This window comes from Dama dama, chromosome 12 (genome assembly GCF_033118175.1).
Source record: "Dama dama isolate Ldn47 chromosome 12, ASM3311817v1, whole genome shotgun sequence".
Lineage (NCBI taxonomy): Eukaryota > Metazoa > Chordata > Mammalia > Artiodactyla > Cervidae > Dama > Dama dama.
Window position 1 is genome coordinate 81639985 of NC_083692.1, and position 24624 is coordinate 81664608.

General features: G+C 38.9%; 1 protein-coding gene across 5 annotated transcripts in view; it reads right to left on the minus strand.

Moving 5' to 3' along the window:
- The window catches only part of NEO1 (neogenin 1), a 225153-nt gene that overhangs the window by 30215 nt on the left and 170314 nt on the right, over positions 1-24624 (minus strand). For 4 of the 5 annotated variants that reach the window (XM_061157913.1, XM_061157912.1, XM_061157911.1 and 1 more), the window contains exons 10-19: positions 23580-23728; positions 22874-23012; positions 19925-19974; positions 18831-18978; positions 14974-15084; positions 13697-13891; positions 7022-7117; positions 4086-4309; positions 3867-4005; positions 1688-1795 (exon numbers count right to left, since the gene is read on the minus strand). In XM_061157913.1, coding sequence (XP_061013896.1) covers positions 1688-1795; positions 3867-4005; positions 4086-4309; positions 7022-7117; positions 13697-13891; positions 14974-15084; positions 18831-18978; positions 19925-19974; positions 22874-23012; positions 23580-23728 — 1359 coding nt within the window. The remainder of the gene's footprint in view (positions 1-1687; positions 1796-3866; positions 4006-4085; positions 4310-7021; positions 7118-13696; positions 13892-14973; positions 15085-18830; positions 18979-19924; positions 19975-22873; positions 23013-23579; positions 23729-24624) is intronic. The other variant, XM_061157910.1, reaches the window with a different exon arrangement.

Sequence of the window (24624 nt, forward strand, 5' to 3'; positions counted from 1 at the left end):
TAAGGGATTTTTGCCCACAGTAGTAGATATAATGGTCATCTGAATTAAATTCACCCATTCCAGTCCATTTTAGCTTGCTGATTCCTAAAATGTTGACATTCACTCTTGCCAGCTCCTGTTTGACCACTTCCAATTTGCCTTGATTCATGGACCTAACATTCCAGGTTCCTATGCAATATTGCTCTTTACAGCATCAGACTTTACTTCCATCACCAGTCACATCCACAACTGGGTGATGTTTTTGCTTTGGTTCCGTCTCTTCAGTCTTTCTGGAGTTATTTCTCCACTGATCTCCAGTAGCATATTGGGCACCTACCAACCTGGGGAGTTCATCTTTCAGTGTCCTATCTTTTTGCTTTTTCATACTGTTCATGGTGTTCTCAAGACAAGAATACTGAAGTGGTTTGCCATTCCCTTCTCCAGCGGACAACATTTTGTCAGACAATGCTAAGAATGCTTTTCAGTTTCCTTTGTTGTTCAGTCGCTCAGTTGTGTCTGACTCTTTGCAACCCCATGAACTACAGCACATCAGGTTTCCCTGTCCTTCACTATCTCCCTGAGTTTGCTCAAACTCATGTCCACTGAGTTGGTGATGCCATCCAACCATCTCAATGCCATCTCAATGTTTCCCAGCATCAGGGTCTTTTCCAGTAAGTTAGCTCTTCACATCAGGTGGCCAAAGTTTTGGAGCTTCAGCTTCAGCATCGATCCTTTCAATGAATATTCAGGGTTGATTTCCTTTAGGATTGGCTGGTTTGATCTAGTTGCTGTCCACGGGACTCTCAAGAGTCTTCTCCAGCACTGTTCAAAAGCATGAATTCTTCGGCACTCAGCCTTCTTTATGGTCCAACTCTTACATTCATACATGACTATTGGAAAAACCACAGCTATGACTATATGGACCTTTGTCAGCACAGTGACAAAGGTCACTCTGCTTTTTAATATACTGTCTAGGTTTATTATAGCTTTTCTTCCAAGGAGCAAGCATCTTTTAATTTCATGGCTACAGTCACCTTAGGCCACCTTTTCATACAAAGGAACTTCAGGAAGGGTACTCTGGCTCCACAGCATACATTATCTGGATCAGAGGCAGGTTTTTCTCCGTGATAAAGCTGAGGACGGCACAGTGCCTTCTACTCTGGAAGTCCAAGGGAAATTTCAAGGTCCTTTCAGAGGTCTAGGCCACCTCAGACTTTTAACTTTAGTTGTAAGAGCATAGGAAGCTGAAGTAGCAGTCCTGAGTGAAAAAGGAAACTATAAGCCTAATGGGTATTTTTGAGCTTCAGGGTAAAAGAGGTGAATTTATACTTATTGGGTATCACCCTGTAGAATTACGCAGGGTCTTCAACCCCAAGACCCTGGTCATCTAGTCAAAGACAGAGAAGAATAGCTCTCTTGAGGAAAATAAATAAGTCTGTATGTTCCACCATAACCAAAGGCTGTCTAGTGCAACCCACACCCATCAGAGTTTCATGAAATATGGGTCAGGACAACCAGCTGGTGACTCCTTTTTATGTCACTAAATAGCACCCCTTGCTTCAATTTCCAGGACCATCATGGCACGTAGCACCCCAAAAAATGGCCAGGTCAAGTCTTGAGACCCCCATTCCTCCCAAGAACAAGGCACTCTTCTAGAATGCAGGAACAGGGAACAGACACACACTCACAGGCATCTCTGGCCTCTTACCTGTAATCTTGCCATTGGCTTCAGAGGGAGGCTGCCAATTTACAATTATGGTCCTAGGTTTTCCCTCTTTACTCACAACTGTCACATCCTTGGGTGGAGAAGTAGGAACTACAAAAGAATAACACTTTCAGTAATTCCTGTTCATTTCAACTTAATTCACCATTTCCTCAACCCTCTCCATTTAGAAGGCATAATAAAGGGTGCAGGCAAAAAAGATAAAGCCTCTTGGCTTCAAAGAACTCACTGTCTGTCTATAAACAGCCCCAAGAAAAAGAAGAATATGCAAAGTACCAAAGAGGAAATACCATATTGAGAGGACAAAGAACAGGCATCCCAGATGGGGAGGTCAGGCAGGACGGATTAGGGAAAATTAAAAGCCACCTGTAGTCCCTGCTTGATAGATCAGGAGACTGAAAATGAGAAAAGTTATGTAATGTGCCCAAGACTACGTTTTCTCCCCTAATTTGGATTATTTTGTTAGAATATTTTTAAGTGTAAAGTAACTTTGTCTCTACCTATAGTTGGCTTTCCAAACCAAATATGATGTTTGAAAACCACCATTCCTCCAAAGAATAAATGATTTACAAATTAATGTTTTATTATGTTAAATTTGCACTGAAAAGATACTGTCAACTATTAAAGGTTATTGCTCTGAAATGTAAAGCTGTTTATGGAACAGAAAAGCCAATTAAATAAGAACTTCAGTGCATCTATGTTTCCATGGTAATGGTGGTTTAGTTTCTAAGTCATGTCTGAACCTTGCGACCCCATGGACTGTAGCCCCACCGGGCTTCTCTGTCCATGGGGATTTCTCAGGCAAGAATACTTAAGTGGGTAGCCATTTCTTCCTCTAGGGGATCTTCCTGACCCAGAGATCAAATCCACATTTCCTGCATTGCAGAAGCCCCTTATGTGTCCATATTATGGATGAAAACTTTTAATGTATTGATACTAGTTGGGAAATCAGCATATTAAGTATATCCTTACATTCACTCTTTTCCTAAAATACTAGAATTCTTCTGGTATGAAATGGAAGGAAGCCCAGTGAAATGTAAACTCCTAATGGAATATCATTTATTACCTAATGGGCTGGAATGAAAGCACAAAGGTATTTTTAAAACTGGCAAAGAAAGCAAACTCAAGTTCTATTTAAGTTTTTGTGCACTGAATTTCTTTCTCTCCGAATCTATCCCTTTTTTTTCTCTGTAGGAAATTCAACCAACTGTGCCAAAGATAAGACATCAGGGCCAAACCCAGTCTGGAGAGACTTTATAGTTCCATTTTTTTCATTATTCACATAAAGGAGAGAAAGAAACAGGAAGGTGGAATAGACAGAGCCTCCCAATGGTTACACATATCCCCATGCCAGGGAAGTATAAGAGGCAGAAGGGCAGGCCTACAAGTGAGCAAAAAGCAAGCAAAACTTTCAAATTAGATGGCTTGCTTTCCCCTTAATTTACTTAGTTGTATTTTTTCTTTCATGTTTACTTACAGACAAAAACCCTAAGAACACTCCACTGGGAGACTTTATAAGACACTAACCAGTTTGCAAGAAAGCTTCCAGGGCAGTTTAGGAGAGCGCTGGTAAAGTGCTGAGGCTCTAGCAAGCATGGTATCAGTAAAGGGCAGGCCACTTCATCTTTTCTATCTCAATTTTCCAGGAAGGCAAGGTTAAAAACCGTAATTCCTTACATCTACACAGTGCTTTATTACTTACCATGTGCTTTATTTATTGGGTAATTTATTTTACCCTATCAAGTAGAAAAGACAGCAATTACCCCTCTTTTATAGATGGAAGAAATAGCTTCAGAGAGGCTGGATGACTTGCTTATATCGTCAGTAGATGGCTGACCTTGGAATTGAACTCATGCCTCATGATTCCTAAACTCTAGCACATTCTGCATTATTTCTTCCTGCTATTTGCTAATGTTCTTGAACAATGATGAAAAAACCAAAATTCTTCAGCTGAGAAAGCAAACACTGAACTCCAGTTGTAGTTGCTCACTGTGTTCTATAAATATGTCAATTCACACACTTAGTTCTTTCCCTGGGTAGTAAAGACAGGTGATGAGGTGCCTCCTGACCTGGGATGTGGTACAACATTAGCACGGGCTTTCCCTGGCTTTCACATCTAGCGAAGAGAAGAAAGGCCATGTGACAAAGTTCTGACAACACATACCTAATTCAAACGTAGTCCCGTGGGCTGTCATGCTCCACGTGCTTGACCTTCGACCTTTGGTCACCATCACAGAGAATTCATAGAGTGTATTTGGTTTTAAACCAGTCACCAAATAACTCAAAGTCGTTGCATTAGCATTCTGGAAACATGAATCAAGAGCTTCAGAATCACAAAGTATGAATAATTAGCTTTTCTTACCCAGAGTGAATGTGCCAGTACCTTGTACTTGGTGTTTGCTGGGATGTTGGTTTTCCATCGGACTGTGTAGTACCGGGAGTCTGTAATCTTCTGGTGTTTGGGCAGGGAGTTATCCGCCCAGGTGATCCTTATGGTGTCATGGCTCAGAATGGAAGCCTGAACTCCCACTGGTGGCATCATGGGAGTGGGATCTGGCACTGGAGTGTATGGAGCATTAATAACAAACAAATCAACTTCAGAAGTGTCTGAGGTAAAAAATAATTAAAAATGGAAGTGGCATTTTAACATAAACAAAAATAAAAGGGAAATGCAGGGTAATATAATGGAATGAAAGGTGAGAAATGAAGAAAGAGAAAGAGAATCCAGAGTTAATATATAACCATCATTCATTTAAAAGAATATTTCCACTTGTGTTCTTTCAGGAAAAAATTGCAGGAAAGCATCTAGAGAAATAGTAATTAACTATTTTCTACTACTGTAAACTGCATGTATATTGAATAGGTAAATAAAATTTGGTAATCCAGTGTTCCCCAGCGGCTCAGACAGTAAAGAATCTGCCTGCAATGTGGGAGACCTGGGTTCGATCCCTAGGTTGGGAGGATCCCCTGGAGGAGGGCATGACAACCCATTCTAGTATTCTTGCCTGGAGAATTCCCACTGTCAGAGGAGCCTGGCGGACTACAGCCCACGGGGTCGAGAAGAGATGGACACGACTGAGTGACTAAGCACAGCACACAACATTCAAACTTGATTTTTCTTTGTCTTAAAATTTTTTCTTTAAATAACTTGAAAATTCTACCTTCTATCCAAAAAGGATCATTAAAAGATGAAAACCGCTTTTAAAATCAAGGGTATTTTTCCCAAATAAGTAACACAAAGCTCATGATCTATTTTGGTATTTCAGTGAGTGTGGTTGAATTTTAGGGATGTTGCTTATCACACTGGACATGTAGGGGCCTCTCCTCTAAAATCTGAATCTGAGTATCAGCCAAAGGAAAGGTAGCTTGGTCTTGAAACTGGGTGTGTCTGAAACCCACACAGGGTCCAATTCAGGTCTGCAGATGTCCAGGGTCTAAAAGCAGTACCACAACATGGCTTACATTCAAGTAAAGCAAAGGGAACTCAAGGGCATTACTCTTCATGAAGGAAAGGTAAGCTGATAACATGTGGGAGTATTTTATACTTTTTCCAGTAGACTCAGGGAACAACCCACTGATTAACTCCAATCAGTTATGGGAAATGCCCCAGCTATCAAGGATTTAAGTGACACAGCCTTTATGAACTTAAGAAATCAGGGCACTTATTTGATAGAAGGAAAAGTCTATACTCATGTGCTGTCCTGAACCATATGCAACAGACATATTCTCTAAGTAGCACTGTCAAAACAAAGGCCCCAGTGAGCCCAAAGGCACCATGACACGGGGCAATATGGAAGCATCTGTCTGGGCTTTCCCAACGCTCAGTCAGTTATTTCAGTACATACACACTGATTTATCTTAAGTGAAGGTTTTAAAATGGGTTTCCCATTTAGCTATGGTGACTAGTCCTTCCTATAACCTAAAATCTGAGACGGCAGGGGCCTTATTTATGAATAATTGCCAAGCTAAAGCAATAATCTCCATTTGTGTATTTCCTACACAATGAAGACTAAAAATCACAGAAGAACAGCACACATTATAATCAAGGGCTTTGCTCAAAGATCAGGACACATACCAATTAGTTAGAGAAAATGCACCTCAGGTGCAAAAATCACTAAGACTGAGAGATTTTTTCTTATTGTAACAACTCTTAGAAAAGATAGCTAGGTAACATGACTTATGAACATTTCTTCCCGTATATTTCTAGCCACACTCTATTTTTAAGTCACATAACAGAAAATAATTCCAAATTTGTTTTTTCCTATTACAGAATGATTTAAGAAAGTAGCAAACCCTTTATTTAAATAAATATTCTCTTTTTCATCTTACGTTTTTTCCTTTCTGACATACCAAAGCTATTTTTAAAAGAACTTATAAATTGTAAGCACACAGGAACAGAAGACAGGACAGAACTATCAAATATGCAGTAATGGTATTGATCTTGTTAAGTAAAAGCATAAAAAGGGGGGACAGAGATTATCTTTTTAAAACAAATAATTCCAAATCCATACTGTATACAAAGTATCCAGAATACACAGCAGGCAATACAGTCACAATTTTGTTTTGAGAAACGAAAGAGTATTACTCTAAGTGATAAATTCTTTGATTTCCAGTACCATTTAGAAAAATTTACAATTCTAATATATTCACTTCAGTAAATTTTCTCATTCAGATCGAGATCTAAATCATGTTTTACATATCTACAGAAACTTTACATTATTCTTTTAAAGATATTTTAATAGATAAATTACAAAGGAAAGTAATAAATATTTGGTCTCTTTTGTAATAAATGTACAGTTTATCAAATGGATGGTACATATAGCTTTATACTCTCTATATAAATAAAACATAAAAAGCACATAGAAAAATACTTTCCTAACTAATTCAGGTACTAATAAAGAAAATGTTGGATTTATCAATCTAATACACTTATTCCATCAATAACCTATGTATTTTCTCAGAGATATGGAGATCCTTTAACTTTTTTCTCCTTTTAGTTGTAACTCACATGACCAAAAGATGAAAAATCACTTTTAATTCTCTCATGACTATGCTTTCTAGATTGCAACATATTAAAAACATGTGCTACACATTTACATAGATTTGTTTACATGACAGGATTAGTATTTTCTTAAAAAGCAAAGCAGGATTTAATAGAACTTCCCATGTTGAAAGCCCATTTACCCTCCTGTGAGGCCTGACCCTAAATTGCCATGTCCTTTCCCTCCCACTGACACCCACGGAGCAGGCCTCATGCTAACATTCTACTTAAGCGGCTGGAAAAGATGCTGACAACCAGAGATGGGCAGGATACCTTACCTGTGTGAGGTCTGGTCACAGCACTCTCGTACAAAGGGATACCTTCACCTACGTTGTTAAACGCCTTCAGGGTAATCACATAATGAGAGCTGGGATCTGAAGGAAAGAAACAAGTGGAAACACGTAAAAAACTCTCACTACAGAATTTTAAAAATTCACAGATGATTGTGTACAATCTTAATTGTAATAAAAGCCAGGTCATACTTTAAAATTTTTTTATGTGGGATTATTCTGAGGGGTGGGGAGGAATGGAGATGGGAGCATACAGAATATAGAAAAACTGGCTGGGATCGACTTCCTGTAGTCCCAGGAGCAAGGTAACTGTTCCTGAATCTTCTACTGGCTTCAACTCATCAGTGGTCTAGTGATGTTACTGTATAGTGAAGAGCTTGGATTAAAAAGAAAAAATAGGATTTCCATGTGTTGCAAGCCCATAGGTGCAGCTTGGAATTAAACAAACCCCATTCCTTCTCAGGAGGAGGCAGTAATTGGAACAGCCAAGCTAGAGAAATAGGAGACAAACTGTTAATCCAGTTAATTGCTGAAGGTCCTTAACTCTCTGGAATGCCAACCTCATCTAGCTTTCATGCATACTTCTTGGTTGGAGAAGACATGGCCCAGGATTTCAACTGGCTAAGAAGGTGATCATGTAAAATGCTGCTAGTTAGATTTGGTGAAAAAGAGGGGTTAATAAATAGTTGGAATAGCATTCATTCTCCTACTGGCTAAGGCAAATCAGGAAGATTCCGCTTTATCACATTCCTGATCCAGGCAAGGTTTAGTACAGGTACTTCAAGAATCTAGTTTCAGAAATGAAGACTTGGGTTTCACTGAAGTGTTGTAGCATGGGGAGTTGACCCACACCACTCACATCTGCTAAAGTTGGGCAGTTTTTCAAGGTGGCCACACCTCAAGTGGCCTTAATTTCTTCAAAAGCTGCTTGGTGGCCCATTTTCCACATACCACTGAGCAATATATAAAGGCACCTGGTCTTCCAGTGTGAGAAAGAACTGACAACAAATGGAATAAATAAGACTTAGTACTTGACTGGCAGGAAAATGTGTCGATTTGGGCAACATGGTGGACGGTAATGCCATACACTGAGATTGGGGACAGAAGAATCACAATACACATTTTCCAGACTTGATCCTAGGCCCTTTTCTAGTCCTACTCTTCACTCTCTCCCAATGTGCTTCCATTCGTTTCCTTGGTTGGATTAGCATACATACGTGATCCGATGCAAATTAGTCCTGACTTTTCTTCTGAGCACCAGACCTGTTAAACTGTCTGTTTGGCATCTCCATCTCTTGGCTGTCTCATATCTCTTTTTCTCCCCTTCCTCCACCCCTTCAGATCTGTTCCAGTTTTTACTAGAGTTCATAAATGACACGACTATGCGCACTGTTGCTCAAGTCAGAAACCTGGGAGTTGTTTCTCTCTCCCTCCTTCCCTACATAAGTGATCAAGTCTTGTTGATGCTACCTACGTGCCTCCCACCACTACGCCTCATTCCCTGTGCTCACTTTTTACTGGCCATCTCTCAGTTCACCGAGCGGGGTGCGCTCTCCTACTACTGGGTTGTAACCTGTGCAGACGTCCCCTATGCTGGGGACACACAACACTCTTATTTACTCAGACACTGCCTATTCATCTGAAAGGGGCCATCCCAGACTGGATTACCTCTCTAAATACATAGCCAGTAGCACCTCACTTCTCCTCCTCAGCACTCTAAACCATTTAAATTATTTAAAAATTATATTCTAATAATTGGAATCACATCTGCTGATTCTCTGCTCTATCTCTAGCACAGTGTCTGGGGTATTTGCTGATTGAGTGAAAGTTTGCAGAAGATACTAACTTTAATTTTGAATAAATGATGATAGACTATAAGATATTCTATCATGATTTATGATATTCCAGTACAGATACCCAGCAAGCAGATGTTTACATAGGTTTGAAGCTCAGTGGGGAGCTCTAGTTTGATTAATAAATGAATTTCTACATGTATTTCTCCACTCCACTGACTTCTTTTTTGTTCAACATTATATGTATCTTAAATCTGATAATGCAGCAAGCTTATTTTACTTTATGCCAAATCAATTTTTTTTTGCTACTTCTCACTGTGCACTTTCTTTATTACTAAAGGATGTCTACTGCCTTCAGCACATGCAGGGCTCCTCTTGTTTCCAATCACTATTCTGACTCAGTCTTTCAAGTACAAGTCAAGCTTCTTCCCTGACTGCTCCACTGTGACCTTACCACCTCTTCTCCTCCTCTGAACACACTTCACTTCAATGCTTCTCACTGTTTTTCCTGTGTTTTACTTTTATTCTCCTATTAGACTGAAAGAGGATTTTCATTTCAGTAGTTTTGTAAAGGAAACAGCAGGAGTGGGTGACCACGGAAGTATTTTTATCCTAGTCTATTCCTTTGCTTTCCTACAACTGCCTTGTAAGACTGTTCACGTGGGGAACACTTCCCAGGTTAGCTATGCTGTTTCTTCTTGAAAGGAAAAAGAAAAAGGCTACTCTGTTTTTGACGACTAAAGCATTAAATTGCTGCTTATCTTCTACCAGAAAAGATGACCCTAAGCCATCTTTATTGCTTATTCTTGTGCTTAGTCGCTCAGCTGTGTCCAACTCTTTGTGACCCCATGGACTGTAGCCCACCAGACTCCTCTGTCCATGGGGATTCTCCCAGCAAGAATACTGGAGTGGGTAGTCATTTCCTTCTCCAGGGGATCTTCCCAACCCAGGGATCGAACCCAGGTCTCCTCTATTGCAAGCAGATTCTTTACTGTCTGAGCCACAAGGGAAGCCCTAAGTAATTTACTAGACACTTAAAATTGTCCTTAGGAAAGACATTTACAAAGAAATTTGAATTAAAAAAGTTGGTTAAGGGAAGATTCTAAATTAAAAGGCAAGTCTTTCAAAGAAAGATCTCAATAATGATATCTAATTTGGAAAAATATGCCTATCTAAATCAATTCATTTTCTATTATAAAATATTACTGTTTCTCAAAATGTTGGCTTTGTAACTCATCTTTGAGGTAATAATTTATACATAATACAATGTACCCATTTAAATGTGCCTTTTTAGCTCTGACAAATATATATACCTGTGTAAGAGTCTACTACTTAGCACTAAACAAACAGAAACAAATCATGACCACAACACATATTCCCAACACTCTGAAGAGTTCTATGCCCAGTCAACTGCAGTGAATTTCACCTCCTCACTTTCTAGTCACCCCACTCACCTTGCTGTGTCACTATAAATAAGAGCCACACATTCTGCAATTTCATAAAAATGTATTAACATGGTATGTATTCTCTTGTGGTTTTGCTTCTTTTGCTCTGCATAATGTTTGTGTGATTTGTTATGTTGTTGAGTGTACCTGTAACCTATTTCTTTTAATTGCTGACTAGCATTCCATTGTATGAATATAGTAAAATTCATCACTTAACTTGTTTACCCCCTTTAGATTATTATAAATCAACTATGAACATCTGTGTAGAAATCTTTATGAACATATGCATCTTTATTTCTCTTGGTTAAGCAACTGTGAGTGGGAACGTTGGATTGTATAGTCAACTTTTTCAGAAAACTCCAAACTGTTTTCTAGAGTGGTTGTACCATCAGACGTGCCCACCAGCAAATAGGAGTTCCAGTTCTGCATCCTTGCTGACATCTGGTATTATCAGTCTGTTAAATTTTAGCAATTTTAGAAGTTGTGTAGTGATATTTCATTGTGGCTTTATCTGCATTTCTCTGATAATTAATGAAGTTCAGAATCTTTTCATGTGCTTATTGTCTATCATATATCATCTTCTTTGGTATACTGTCCATCCAAATCTTTTTCCTACCTTTTTATTGGACTGTTATCTTCTGAGTTAAAAAAAAACTTTTTAGAACATAGTCCAGACTCAAATTCTTTGTCTGATACTTGAATGATGAGTGTTTTCTCCTGGTCTGTGGTTCACCTTTTCATCTCACTGGTATCTTTCCAAGTAGAAGTTTTAAATTTTGACGAAGCCCAATTTATTCATTTTTCATTTTTAATTTGTACTTCTTTGCATCCTAAGAGATCCCTGTGTACCCCAAATTCACATAGATTATTTTCTGTATTCTATTAGACAGCATATTAAAAAGCAGAGATATTACTTTGCTGACAAAGGTCCGTATAGTCAAAGCTATGTGTTTTCCAGTAGTCATGTGCGGATATGAGAGTTGGACCATAAAGAAGGCAGAGTGCTAAAGAATTGATGCTTTTGAACTGTGGTGTTGGAGAACTCTTGAGAGTCCGTTGGACAGCAAGGAGATCAAACCAGCCAATCCTCAAGGAAATCAACCCTGAATATTAATTGGAAGGACTGATGCTGAAGCTGAAGCTCCAATACTTTGGCCACCTGATGCGAAGAGCTGACTCACTGGAAAAGACCCTGATGCTGGGAGGGATTGGGGGCAGGAGGAGAAGGGGACAACAGACGACAAGATAGCTGGACAGCATCCTGACTCAATGGACATGAGTTTGAGCAAGCTCTGGGAGACGGTGATGGACAGGGAAGCCTGGCGTGCTGCAGTCCATGCGGTTGCAAAGAGTCAGACACAACCAAGCGACTGAACAACAACAACAACAACTAGAAGTTTTACAGTTTTAGTTATTTATTTAGGTCTGTTTTTGTGTATGGTATAAGGGTCAATGAAGCCTCCTTTTCTTTCTCACAGAGTTATCCAATTATTCACACACCTTTTGTTGAAAAGACTATCTTCTTTTCCACTGAATTATCTCAATGTTTTTGTCAAAAATTAATTGAGCATATATCTATTTCTGAACTTCTGTTCCATTGATCTGTAACACCTAACCTTTACACCAACCCTACAACAATGTCTCAGTCACTGTAGCTTTATAAGAAGCCCTGAAATCACATATTATGGGCCTTCTAAACTTTATTCTTTTAAAAAAATGTTTGCCTATACTAGTGCCTTCACTTTTTTCATATAAACTTTAGAACAAGTTTATGAATGTCTAGGAAAAAAGTCTACTGGGATTTTACTTGATATTGCATTGGAGAGGATTGTCATTATAATATACTGTCCTCTAAGCCATGAACATGGTATCTCCATTTATTCAAGTTTTAACTTTTCTCAGCAATTATTTTCCACTCTTCAGTATACAGATTTTCTACACACACACACACACACACATATAAATTGCTTACTGTTAGTATGTGGAAATACAACTGTTTCTGCATATTAACTTTATACCTTGTGCCCTTTTAAACTCAGTATAGTTTTAGTAGCATTTTTAATAGATTCCTCAGGATTTCTACCCTAGTAACAATGAGCACGAATAGTGCTCAAATACTGGTTTCCAAATATCATTTTCTATAAAAGAAACCAGGAGCAATGGCTGATTCAAGGGCAAAAGCTAGGAAAATACCAGATAAGCCTGAAACATATTATATTGAGTCAAAAAGGAAGAAAGTGCTCAAAGAAAGACAGGAGATGTCAAATGGACAGAAAAACTAGTTATAGAGAGATTCCCACTGGCCATTCCTTCAGTATGGAAGAGAAGCAAAGCTCCTCTTTATCAAAGAAAAGTAGTAAGTGCAGAAGAAATAATGGAATTAGAAAATCACCACTTGAGAAACACCATAATAATGATACTGAAGATGCTAAAACAGTATACTGAGTAAAAGTCTGACAAGAAACCAGATATTTACAAAGATTCAAGGCATTTCCCTACAAGGTACTTTTTAGCTATGAAGAAATAAAAAACTTTATAGAGGAGGAACGTTGAAGATACCATTTTAACCAAGTGGTTAAAGTTAACATCACTAGCATTAGGCTCTCATCTGCCTCCTGGCAAGAACACATGCATCTATGCTATTCCTTCCAAAAATGTGTAAACTGAATATAATGATGAAATATTACATAGGTCTAAATTAAGGATCATTCTATAAAGAATAAATGTACTTTTCAAAAATGTCATGGTAATAAAAGAAAAAATCAAGGAACTGTTCCATATGAAAGAAAATTAATGAAACACACTAACTAAATACATGTGATCCTGCACCAGAAAACAATGTTTTTCTTTCATTACAAAGGAAATTGATGAGACAACTAACAAAATATAGATGATTTTGATAACTGCACTGTGATTATACTACAAAATGCCCTCATTTTAAGGAAAGGGACATTGAAGCATTAGTGGTTGGAGGGGCAACATTTCTCTCAAATGATTCTGAGAAAAAAACAAAACAAAACCAGGTACATACAGCAGACAAAACAGGTTTCCCCAATGGCTCAGTGGTAAAGAGTATGCCTTCAAGGCAGGAGACTCAGGACACATGGGTTCAATTCCAGGGTCAGGAAGATCCCCTGGAGAAGGAAATGGCAACCCAGTCCAGTATTCTTTCCTGGAAAACCCCATAGACAGAGGAGCTACAGTGGGCTACAGTCCATGGGGTTGCAGAGATTCAGACATGACTGAGCACACACACTGGGTACACAGCAGATATAGCACATATGATAAAATGTTAACCTCTGGGGAACCTGGGTGAAGAATAAAAATTGTACTACTTTTGAAAGCTTTCTATAAAAATAAAATATACAATAAAAAGTTAGAAACAAATCACACGTGCAGTTACTTCCTTTACTGAGCATACATACCCAGATTTTCGATGGTGTAATAGCGCTGTTTATAGTCTACTTTTATGGTCTGGGCATGAGGGCTGCCAATGCCATAACCAATGGCATAACCTCTGACCACAATGTTTTGATTCTCTGGAGGCGTCCAGCTTACTACGATGCTAGTGACCAGGGGGCGGACGTGAAGAGAACTAGGCACTTCTGGAACACGAGTTTCTGGGAAGGAGAGAAGAAGAGCAAGATGAGATTCAGATCCACCTTTCTTTGTAACATTTCATTGTCCTTGGGGCAAGGTGTTTAGGTTTCTGCCAAATTATCTGGGGCTAAGTTTTTTTTTCCATTATGGCCAAGAATTTTCAAAGAGAATCTGTATGTATAGTGAAGTATGGTCACAGTTTAACTGCAGCCTAAGAAAACCAACTCAAACAACCTGAAACACAAGACACTGCAGTATTACTATAATTTGGAAGGAAAAACAAAGAGGTCCAAGAGCCTTCCCAATGGAGAAAAATAAACTGTCTTTCAATTGCTGCCACTCCTCTTGGTCCCATAGCTGATTACCACACTCTACCCCGTGGAATGAGACAGGCACAGCACACTAAATAGAAGACTGCTGTCAACAGGTGATCAAGTTTCACATGACAGTGATGATATCAGTTATTTACTCCTCAAACTAATATGGTAAGTCAGAAAATATGAAACTTAGAACCACAAATTGATTTAAATGGTGGGAGACTAAGAGGCTTTAAAAGGTAGCAATTTGCAGTATCGTTCACACACATTATCTCAAGCCATAAACTCCTATCTCTATTTAAAAATCAGTAAACAAAGAATTACATTAAGTACCCAGGTCTTTTGCCTTTTAAGTGCAGCACTTGGCTCTGATAAACGCAACATACACACACGCATGTGGAGTCACTGAATAAACTGGTGAGAAAAAGGGTGAGGTCACTAGGACTAAGGGAAAAGGGAAACCGTAACTAAAACAAGGGCAGTCTACAGGGTGCAACCTTAACTTTGAGATCATCCACCTACTTCATGGCCTTGGTGAAAAAGCCAGACTTAAAGCACTTGCACATTTTTACTTGTTCTGGTTCTACTTACAGGGACAGTTCTCAAAAGGCCACTATAAAAAATACATTCTAGGAGACTTGCTGTATTACGGGGAATGACAGCAGTATAATCCACTAAAATCCAGATTTAAGCCACATACACCCCAAATCTATACCTTATAGCTTGACTCATTTGACTTCAGTTAGTACCCAGACTGTTCTAATCCTGCTGATTGTTGCTCTTACCATCTAAGTCACTTTCAAAAGTTTCAGCTGACAGCCAGTCAGTAGCTGGGCCTGTACCATTGACTGTCAGAGCAGCCACTCGGAAATTATATTCGGTTCCCCGATCAAGACCTGCAATGCAAACAATTAAAAAAAGGGGATCAAACAAGAGCTTTGGAAAAACAAAAGATTAAAATCTCCCATTAAAGTAAGTATCTCACCCACCATCTTAGTACAAAGCTACCACCCTGGTGGCTCAGTCGGTAAAGAATCTGCCTGCTATGCAGGAGACCCAGGGTCGATCCCTGGGTCAGGAAGACCCCCTGGAGAAGGGAACGGCTACCCACTCCAGTATTCTTTCCTGGAAAATCCCAGGGACAGAGAAGCCTGTTGGCTACAGTCCATGGGGTCACAAGAGTCAGATACAACTTAGTGACTAAACTACCAACATCACCACCACCCATATCCTGATGACATTTCAGTTAAAGTTAATACAGAATAAGCAATACATAAGTACAGCACAGAGGAGCTCCTATCTCTAGACAGGAAGCCCAACAATCCAAGAGGAAAACTAAATAAATAAAGCTCCCAGGAGACTTTAGATTTTTTAAAAGAGCTTGAAGACACCTTAGAAATGAGGACTTTCCAGGTGGTGCTAGGGTTAAACAACCCACCAGCCAACGCAGGAGACATAAGAGATGCGAGTTACATCCCCAGGTTGGGAAGATCTCCTGGAGAAGAGCATTGCAAAATGGGCTTCTTGGCGGATCGGACGGTAAAGAGTCTGCCTGCAATCCAGGAGACCTGGGTTTAATCCCTGGGTAGGGAAGATCCCCTTCTTGCCTGGAGAATTCCATGGACAGAGGAGCCTGGCAGGCTACAGTCCCTGGGGTCACAAAGAGTCGCACACGAGGGAGTGACTGATACTTTCACTTTTTCAGTTTGTTACTAAGGAGGCTGAGACCAAAAACAGGCCAAAGGAATGAAAAAGTTACAACAAGGGAACAAAGTCAGTTGGTCTCAGAAGACACCAAAGACCAGAAAATAATGCAGAGGTGTAACTCCTACCACTTTACCTCTGTTCTCTGGGTCACCCCATAACTACAAAAGAAATATTTTAAGCATCAAATATGGCCTAGAAGTCTATTTCTCAACAACCTACTTGCTCATAAGTATATACAATAAATAAAAGAGGAATAAAGCCTTTTTACTATGCAGTCTTTCATATTTTTTACTATTAGCTAATGAAGTACATGATATAAGAATGTATCAAAGGTAACAAAGATGTACATGTAAAAGTCTACAAAGTGGGGTAACGGTCAATTTTTTTCTTTTTGTATTAAAATACATATAACATAAAATTTACCATCTAAGCCATTTTTGAGTGTACAGTTCACATTCATACATTTTTTAGAGCACGCTGATACCAGATACTGTGAAAGGTCTTATAAAGGTTATGAAAAATTATCCTACACCTCCCATTATTCAAATAACAGGATCATTGGCCAGGAACTAGTACAAAAATTCCTAAGAGAGAGCTACTGAGAGAGAGAGGTTGGCCAGGATGCAGGATGAGCCCTGGCTCAGCTAAATCTGTCACATGGTGTAGAGGAGAGGTGGGCCTGCTCTCTGCATGCCCGTCCTGATTGGTGCTGGTCCACAAAGAAGCAAACAGCAAGACAGGAAGAGAAACAGAACAGCTGGGCCCCAGCACAGCTGGGCCCCTCCCCTCCCTGCACACACGGAAAGTGCCAGAGTGGGCCACACAGGCATCTGTAACCGTTAACCGACGACAGTCTGGGTATTGGCAAACATGGTTCAGTTGGGGCTTGAGAAGAATTCAACCATCAGGTTATCATTCCCTTTCCTCTGAGGAACTGGAGGGTAAGAGTGACGGCAAGTGGGAGAGAGTGCACACGAGGAGGTGAAGCGAGGGTAAGTACAGAGGCTGACCTCCCCTCCCTCAAGATGACCTACAGAGCTCGCAGGCTAAAACCAAGGCACTCGATTCACATTACAGAGGCACAGCAGAATGCGTTAAGTGCTGTAAGTAGCACAAAAAGAAGAAACAACAATTACTGGCTAAACCTTAAAATCCCGTAATTTGTTGTTCAATACAGGATCTTGGGAACCTATACTATTCCTCTAATACTTATCAGCTTCAAGTTAACACTCAAGAGAATAACAACCTTCCCTTCTCAGGTTTGATCTCTGGGTTGGGAAGATCCCCTGGGGTAGGAAATGGCAACCTACTCCAGTACTCTTCCCTGGAAAATTCCATGGGCAGAGGAGTCTGGCAGGCTACAGTCCATGGGGCTGCAAAGAATCAGACATGACTGACAGACTAAGTGCACATACACCTTTTGCTCATCATTATACACCCAGAGCCACTGCATGCCAATAAAAGTTCAATAAAGTCTATTAAATGAATGAATGAATCTAAATATAATTTTAAAATGCAAGAATTTTTTTGATTAACAAAAGGCTATTTTTTATTAAGAAAGTGGTATTTTGCTTATATAGCAAATGTTTCACTGAGAAAATGGATAGTCTCCTCAGGGGAAGGACTATATTTTTATTTATTAGAATCAAGAACCATGCCTGGTATATAATAAGTACCTACTATTAAATATTCAGAATACAAGTTTCATCTTTGGCAAATGGTATTCATCTGTGTCTGGAGTATAGTCAGACTGACTTTTAAAAACATCCATGACCAATTTTGCAGGAATGCTCCTTTGGTGAGATTTCTCAGCAACACTCCTGCAGTCACATTTATCTGCTGCAGCTTAGAGCTGTGGGGTCCAAGTGAGGAAATGAGAAAACTGAAAGATACCCTTGAAGACAAACATTCACCTTCTCCTATTTTGAAAGAAGTCAATCCCATCTGTGAGGTGAGGAGTATGGAGAAACCTTGCTGGTTTACTGGAGGACTGTTTTTCACTGTCAATGGCTCTCTCAATTTTTTGAAACCCTATACCTATAAAGAAGGGAAGACCCATTATAGTTTTTTGCCCCAGATCTTGGTTCTATCAAGAATCTGGCCCCTGGAGACACAGGAAAGTAGCCATGTCAAGCTTCTCTAATCCTGTCATCTCTAGCCATGAGGGAAGCAATGTAAACAAAGTTTAGAGTTCCCCAAGGGTGATGAAATTAATTCTCAAGGCTTAGATAATAATGCCAAGACTTGTAATTCTCAGGTCTCTTCTACCAGCTCTGCTAGGAAACCCCAAGAGTTTCTGAGGGGCATCTGTCTCTATTCTTTCTTCACACAATTCTAACATCTAAAGAACAAAAATTCTCTTCCAATGCTTCTCATGCAAAGCCAACTTGCTTTCGCAAAGCCAACTCTACTTCCCCTACTCAAGAAAGAAGGAAGGGGATAACTCTGACTACTATACTAGAGATAGATTAGGGTCCATTTGATTTGTCTCACATAAAGGCAAAACCATACAAAAGAGCTATGCCTGACAGAATTTTCTAAAACTTTATCATATCTGTAGCAGCAAGAATGATTATTGCGTGGCTGTGGCCATTCACAAATGTTTCAGGTCACAGATACCCAAGTGGTATCAGTGTTAGAAGAAATCATTTTGTAGGCCTCTGCTACCACCTAGGTTGAGTAGATTCTTTGCTTATGTAGCTTTGTTTACATGGATAATACATTAAAATAAGTTCACCACAGAACACGCAGAACCTGTAAGAGTGTATTCTACAATTTTTATCAGGTCAGAAGTTGACTGAACTATTACAAATTCTTTTAAACCATTTTTGATTTGTGTAAGTCAACAGCCCAGAGCAGCCATTAGACTAGCGTTAATTCAAAGTTTGAGAAAGATACCATCTTCACGCTTTCGCCCACATGCAAAGCAGCTTACCTTCAATCAGCTGTGACAGCTGTGTGCCGGATACCAAGGCCTCAGTGACATCACTCTTTCGGGAAGCCTTTCGGTAGCGAACCTTGTAGCCAGTAATCTGTCCATTTTGTGCAGCTGGAGGAGGCGGCTGCCAGTGAATCACAATACTCTAGGAAACACAAGATTATAGGGAAAGACAATATACCAAATCTTGGTCCTATTTTATGTATTACTACCCTGAATTCACTGTGTAAGAGAAGGAATACAAAGGCAACAGAGCGTTCAGAGTTTTATTACTAAGCCATTTGATAATCACTCAGATAGTTTTAAATTTTAAACCCCTCAAAGATGGAATGGGGAGATTGTATCTGTGGGCAGTGTACTCTGGCACCTGATCTATTTTGCTAGAATGAAGATACTGGGCAAAAGTCTCAGGAAAGTTTCTGAAGGGAAACAGGAGGCCAGAGGCATGTGGATGAGGAAGTAAATCGGTGTTAGGTTCTCTTTTACATCTACTGTAAGAAGAGTGAAATTAGATAATTTCTGTCTAAAACTTTTCAAAGAGGGGACTGTTAATTATCAGCTGACTGTTTCTTAAAAGAGAAGGAGTCCCAGATGACTTTTTGAAAGGACTGCCTGTCTCAGTTGTCAATGCAGCCCAGGAGGGGCTCTGGGCATCTGAGAGGCACACGTGGTCTTCAGGGCACAGTGAACTTGCCCAGGAGAGCTGGCTACAGCAATGCAACCATAGGACAGATGTCTGCCTTTGACTCACTCTGGGCTCAGCTCACAGTACAAATGGCTCTGGTATGATAAACCGCATCACCAGGTTCTGGATGTTTAGGGTCTATAACGCCATGATTCACATAATAATAGCAGTATACTTTCAGAAAGGCTGAAGTAATTTTGGCATTAGAGAAAGGCAGTAAAATTAAACAGAATAAACCAAAGTTGGCATCTAAGTCCAGCTTTAAACTGGCAAGTGTAATATCTATGTCACTTTATTTCTCTGCTTGATTATGATTGTTTTGATAGAGAAATCTCCCTCTTTATAAGCTCTCCTGAGGGCTAACAGGCTACCAGTAAAAATGAACAACAGCAATATAAAGTTTTACCTTTGAATTTCTTACTTCTAAAGACAGATTCTGAGGAGCAGCACTGGGAACTGCACAGACCAAAAAAAAAAAAAAAAAAAACCAGAAAGGAAATGAAAAAAAAGTTTTAATTTCAATTACATCATGTGACTGTTCTTGGCCAGACCTTACACAAATGCACATCTCAAACACTGATATGCAACCTGAAAGTCTAACCCAGGAGCCAGTGTCCTCATGTTGATGGTATTTGGATAAGGTTGACAGTGTTTGGTTGGTTGATCAGTATTTGGATAAGGTGTGGCCATATATAAGTCATTTAAAATGAGACACATTCACATATACACATCCATACCCATGTCAAGATATACCTTTGGGAAGTCAAATACTTCTTTCAAGGATATGACGGTGACTGTAAACTTTTCTAGAGCCCAATTATATTCTGAACTTTTAATGTATTCTGAATATTCTTGGGAATAGCATATCATTATTTTGGGATACATTTTCTAGAAATGAGCCTAATGAATATGGGAAGTGAATCAGCTGGGTAGTATCATTACAAGTCCAAAGTGTGATGTACACAGATCAATGACCTTGGCTTTCTTGTGGGGTTCCTAAACTGGTTTTGAAGGCAGTTTCAAGGACAGCAAAGAGTTGTTAGACAATGGAAGTCCAGTTAAGTAACCATTTGGCTTCTGAAGGCAACTATATAGCAGGAAATACTCATTCAGATGTGAGAGGTTTGGGACTATTAGTTATAAAACAGCTGTATAACTAGTTTTTCACATATTAGAACATAAGACAGGGTATCTCAAAGTTTATTGTACATATGCCCTCCAGTGTCTTCTTTTGTAGTAACTATACAAAGAAAAAAAAATTTAAGGAAACCTGATTAGTTTCTTCTCCAACCACAACATGCTGACTTTAGCTTTTCTCTCCTAATCCATACATGGAAATTTCTCCCTTCCATTCTGACATTTGGTGACCAGACACGTAACGCAGTGCCCACTGCACTGTAGTCTTCTGGAGGACAGAGAGGATAGAGATCTCTCAACCTAGAGATTCAGAGGGTCTGCAGAAGGACTTCTCCATTTGTGTTCTGAAAAAAGTCCATGGATGGTTTCAGTCATCTCCTTTTTAAGAACCTCTGACTCAGCTGCAGAGGCACCAACATAATTGTTGTTGCTGTCTTCTTCTCTTTCGTCATCACCACCACCATCACAGCTAAGATCTGTTTCATGCTCCTACATGGCAGGTAGTTTAATCCTTACAACAATCTTACAAAGGAGTTTCTATTATTATCTCACTTTATAGATGACAAAACTACAGCTGCAGCTCAGGGGAGTTAACTTGCCCAAGGTATTTGTTTCAACTGGTATAAAGAACCAAGATTTCTCTTCCTCCAAAGTGCTGCCCTTAACCAACCACGCTGAGACACATTCAGTTCCTGCAACAGGCACTGTAGTCAGCATGCCAACCCACTTGATGCAGTTAAACGTGGCTCATGGGTAGATTTAAAAGCCTATGTTAAACACAGGCTAACCAAAATAGAGTCTGCATTTATTTTTCCCAGCTTTTTATCCTGAAAAATGTCAAGTGCAAAAAGAGGCAAGAAGAATACAATGAACACCATATACTCTTTTCCCGCATTCACCACTTGCTAATATTCTGCCACATCTGCTTTATTTCTCTCATTATATTTATACGTATTTATCTATCTACATATTGTTTCTGGAGAGCTGAGAGACAGTTACAGTCATTATGATACTTCACCCCTAACTACTACAGTATTATCTCCTAAGAAAACATTCTCCAACAAAATTATAATACAATGATCACATTAAAATCTAATGAGCACAAAACTATTATCTAATATACCTAATAACATGTCTAATTTTTAATACTGACTGATACTATACCAATCTAATTATTAAGTAATTGTACCAAGAGTGTCTTTATACTGTTTTTACTCCCAGATTCAGGAATCAAAGATTATACATGTTTTACTTTATTCTATGTGTCTTTACTTTTCTTTTATCCTATAATGACTCCCCTTTTTCGTTTCTTTCATGAGACTAATATTTTCTAAGAATTCAACCTAGTTTATTTTTTTGCAGAATGTCCACCAATTTGGATGTATGTCTAGTTGTTTCATCACGATCATACTTAAAACATTTTGGCAGGGATACAGCACAGGTGAAATAGATGAAGTTATGTCTTTCTTGATGCAACACATCACATGATGTCAGTCTGCTCCAATGGTGATGTGATGTCTGACCACTTGTTTAAAGGAGTCAAACTATAGCTCTTAAAACGTGTTTATACATTCAATGTAAGGGCTATAGACATATACACACATTTTTAAGAAAAAGACATTTTTGAAATATTTGGATTTAGCTGAGTTTCAGGATACAATATATACATTAAGTGCAATGAACTGTTATTTTCTGTTCTACTCTAAAAATACCTTTTTAAAAAATGTGGGTCTTGACCTACTCAGTTTCATTGGCAAGCTGTACTTTGAAAACGACTGCTTTAGGTCATGGGTCTAAGGAAATAACAGTGAGATATAAACTGTAACAAAATATTGAGGAGTTAAAAGACCTATTTAGCATGGAAATATAATTGCTATGTAGAGTAAGGCCAAGACTTGGATGATCTATTCTATGAACAAGCAATAACACTCACTTATACAAAAAAATCTCCTAAAAATAAAATACCAAGAAGCTATTCAAGTACCTGGTACTGCATGTTCTATGACCTCTCAATGGATTTTTACAGCAACCCAATGAAGCTGGTATTATCTAAATTTCACATGTAAGGCAACATGCTCAGACATGTAAAGTGACTTGACTGAAGTCACACTACCAGAACTGGTATGTGAACCAAACCTTGGTATCAACACCCATAATCTTGTTACTGTGCTACCAGGGCCCCCAAGCTCAGTATTCTATTCCAGGGAAGAGAACTCACCATCTGAAAAAGTTCGGACAGCAACATCTTGTGTGGAGACTCCAGGGCCATGTTTATTGTAGGCCACCACTCGGAAACTATACTCTGTGTATTTTTTCAGTCCGTTAATGGCGTGGGAGTGACTTGAAACATCAACATCCTTGAGTAAAATAAAACATATATATGTGTGTGTATATATATATACACACACAACTCAAGCCAAAAGAAATGAAGCAAATAATTAACTACACAAATTCTATATTTGACATAATGCAGATTTTTATCCCTCTTACAGAATGTTATTTCAATAGTCAAAGCAAATTTATGGGGAGGTGGGAGGGGGGATCGGGATGGGGAATACGTGTAACTCTATGGCTGATTCCTATCAATGTATGACAAAACCCACTGAAATGTTGTGAAGTAATTAGCCTCCAACTAATAAAAAAAATAAATAAATAAACTGCAAAAAAAAAAAAAAAGAGGAGGAGAAAAAAAAAAAAGCAAATTTATGATATACACTGGCAATTTGCGGATAAATACTTCTTAATAATGTTTAGTGACCTTTGATGGCAAAAACTACAGAATGAACCTTGGTACTAAGAAACAGAATTTATCAACTCATCATTTCTTATACATATCTTTTCCTCAGATTTCTAGATAAGCAGGTATGATATATTTCAACTCTACTACTCCAATCAATGCATTAAAAAAAGGCTTCATATTATACCTGTTCTTTATCAGTCCCTTTTTCCATATAATATAGTTTGTAATTCTGAATTTCCCCATTTCCAGACAACGGTGTTTCCCAGGTGACAGTGATGGAAGTAGGTGAAGTTGCATACGCTCGGATGTTAGGTGCTGGGCCAGGGAGCTGAACTAGAAAGATTTCAAGATGGCAAGATATAAATAAAATTTATTGTACCCCTCAAGACCACACTCAGCAATAATGGCACCCTGGCTATGTTTTCAAAACAATGAAACTAAGAAAACAAGTGATTTGACTCAAGAGGTTTCAGGATAATATATAATTAAATGATTTCCCTCTTTGTGACTCAAAAACCAAAAATTATCTGTGAAATATCTCAAATTTATTCAAAGAAAAAAGTGAACACTGAAGAATTCTTGTGGTTTATAAAACCCTATTTTGTAGCAGGACTGCAGCTACAGACATCACAGAAAGGAGCCTTCTCTTGACAGGCTATGGGGATACAATGAATGATGGACAGAGGCCCTGCCCGCAGAGAACTCCAGTCTAGAGGGAAGTAAGACATATAGTTACAAAGAAGATCATAAGTGCTGGCAGATTAGGCAACAACTGTAATGAAAATGGAAAGAAGAGAGTACATAATTCTGCTCTGAGTAGGGTGGTTAGGAAAGGGAAGAACTGAAGTAGACTTTTAGCGAGCAGAAAGAATGAGCAGTTTTCTCAGACCATCAAGGGAGACATTGTTCTAGTCAATGGGGGTGACAGGTGAGAAGACAGTGTTATATGGTTCAGGCTGAAACAATAGATACAGGATACAGAATGCTACAAAGGATGACAAGAGCCAGAAAAGGCCCTGCTGTGAGTTTGGATTATTTCTTGTAGGTGTCAGATAATTACTGAAAAATTATGAGTAGGAATATGACAAGACATGACCAGATTTGCCTTTAGAATGAACATATGAACACATGGACAGAAGAAAAACAGCAAGGGACAAGACTAGATAAACACTCATTTTAAAAAGAGCTACCATTTATTGAATGTTTGCTATCAGTCCAGCATTAAGTGC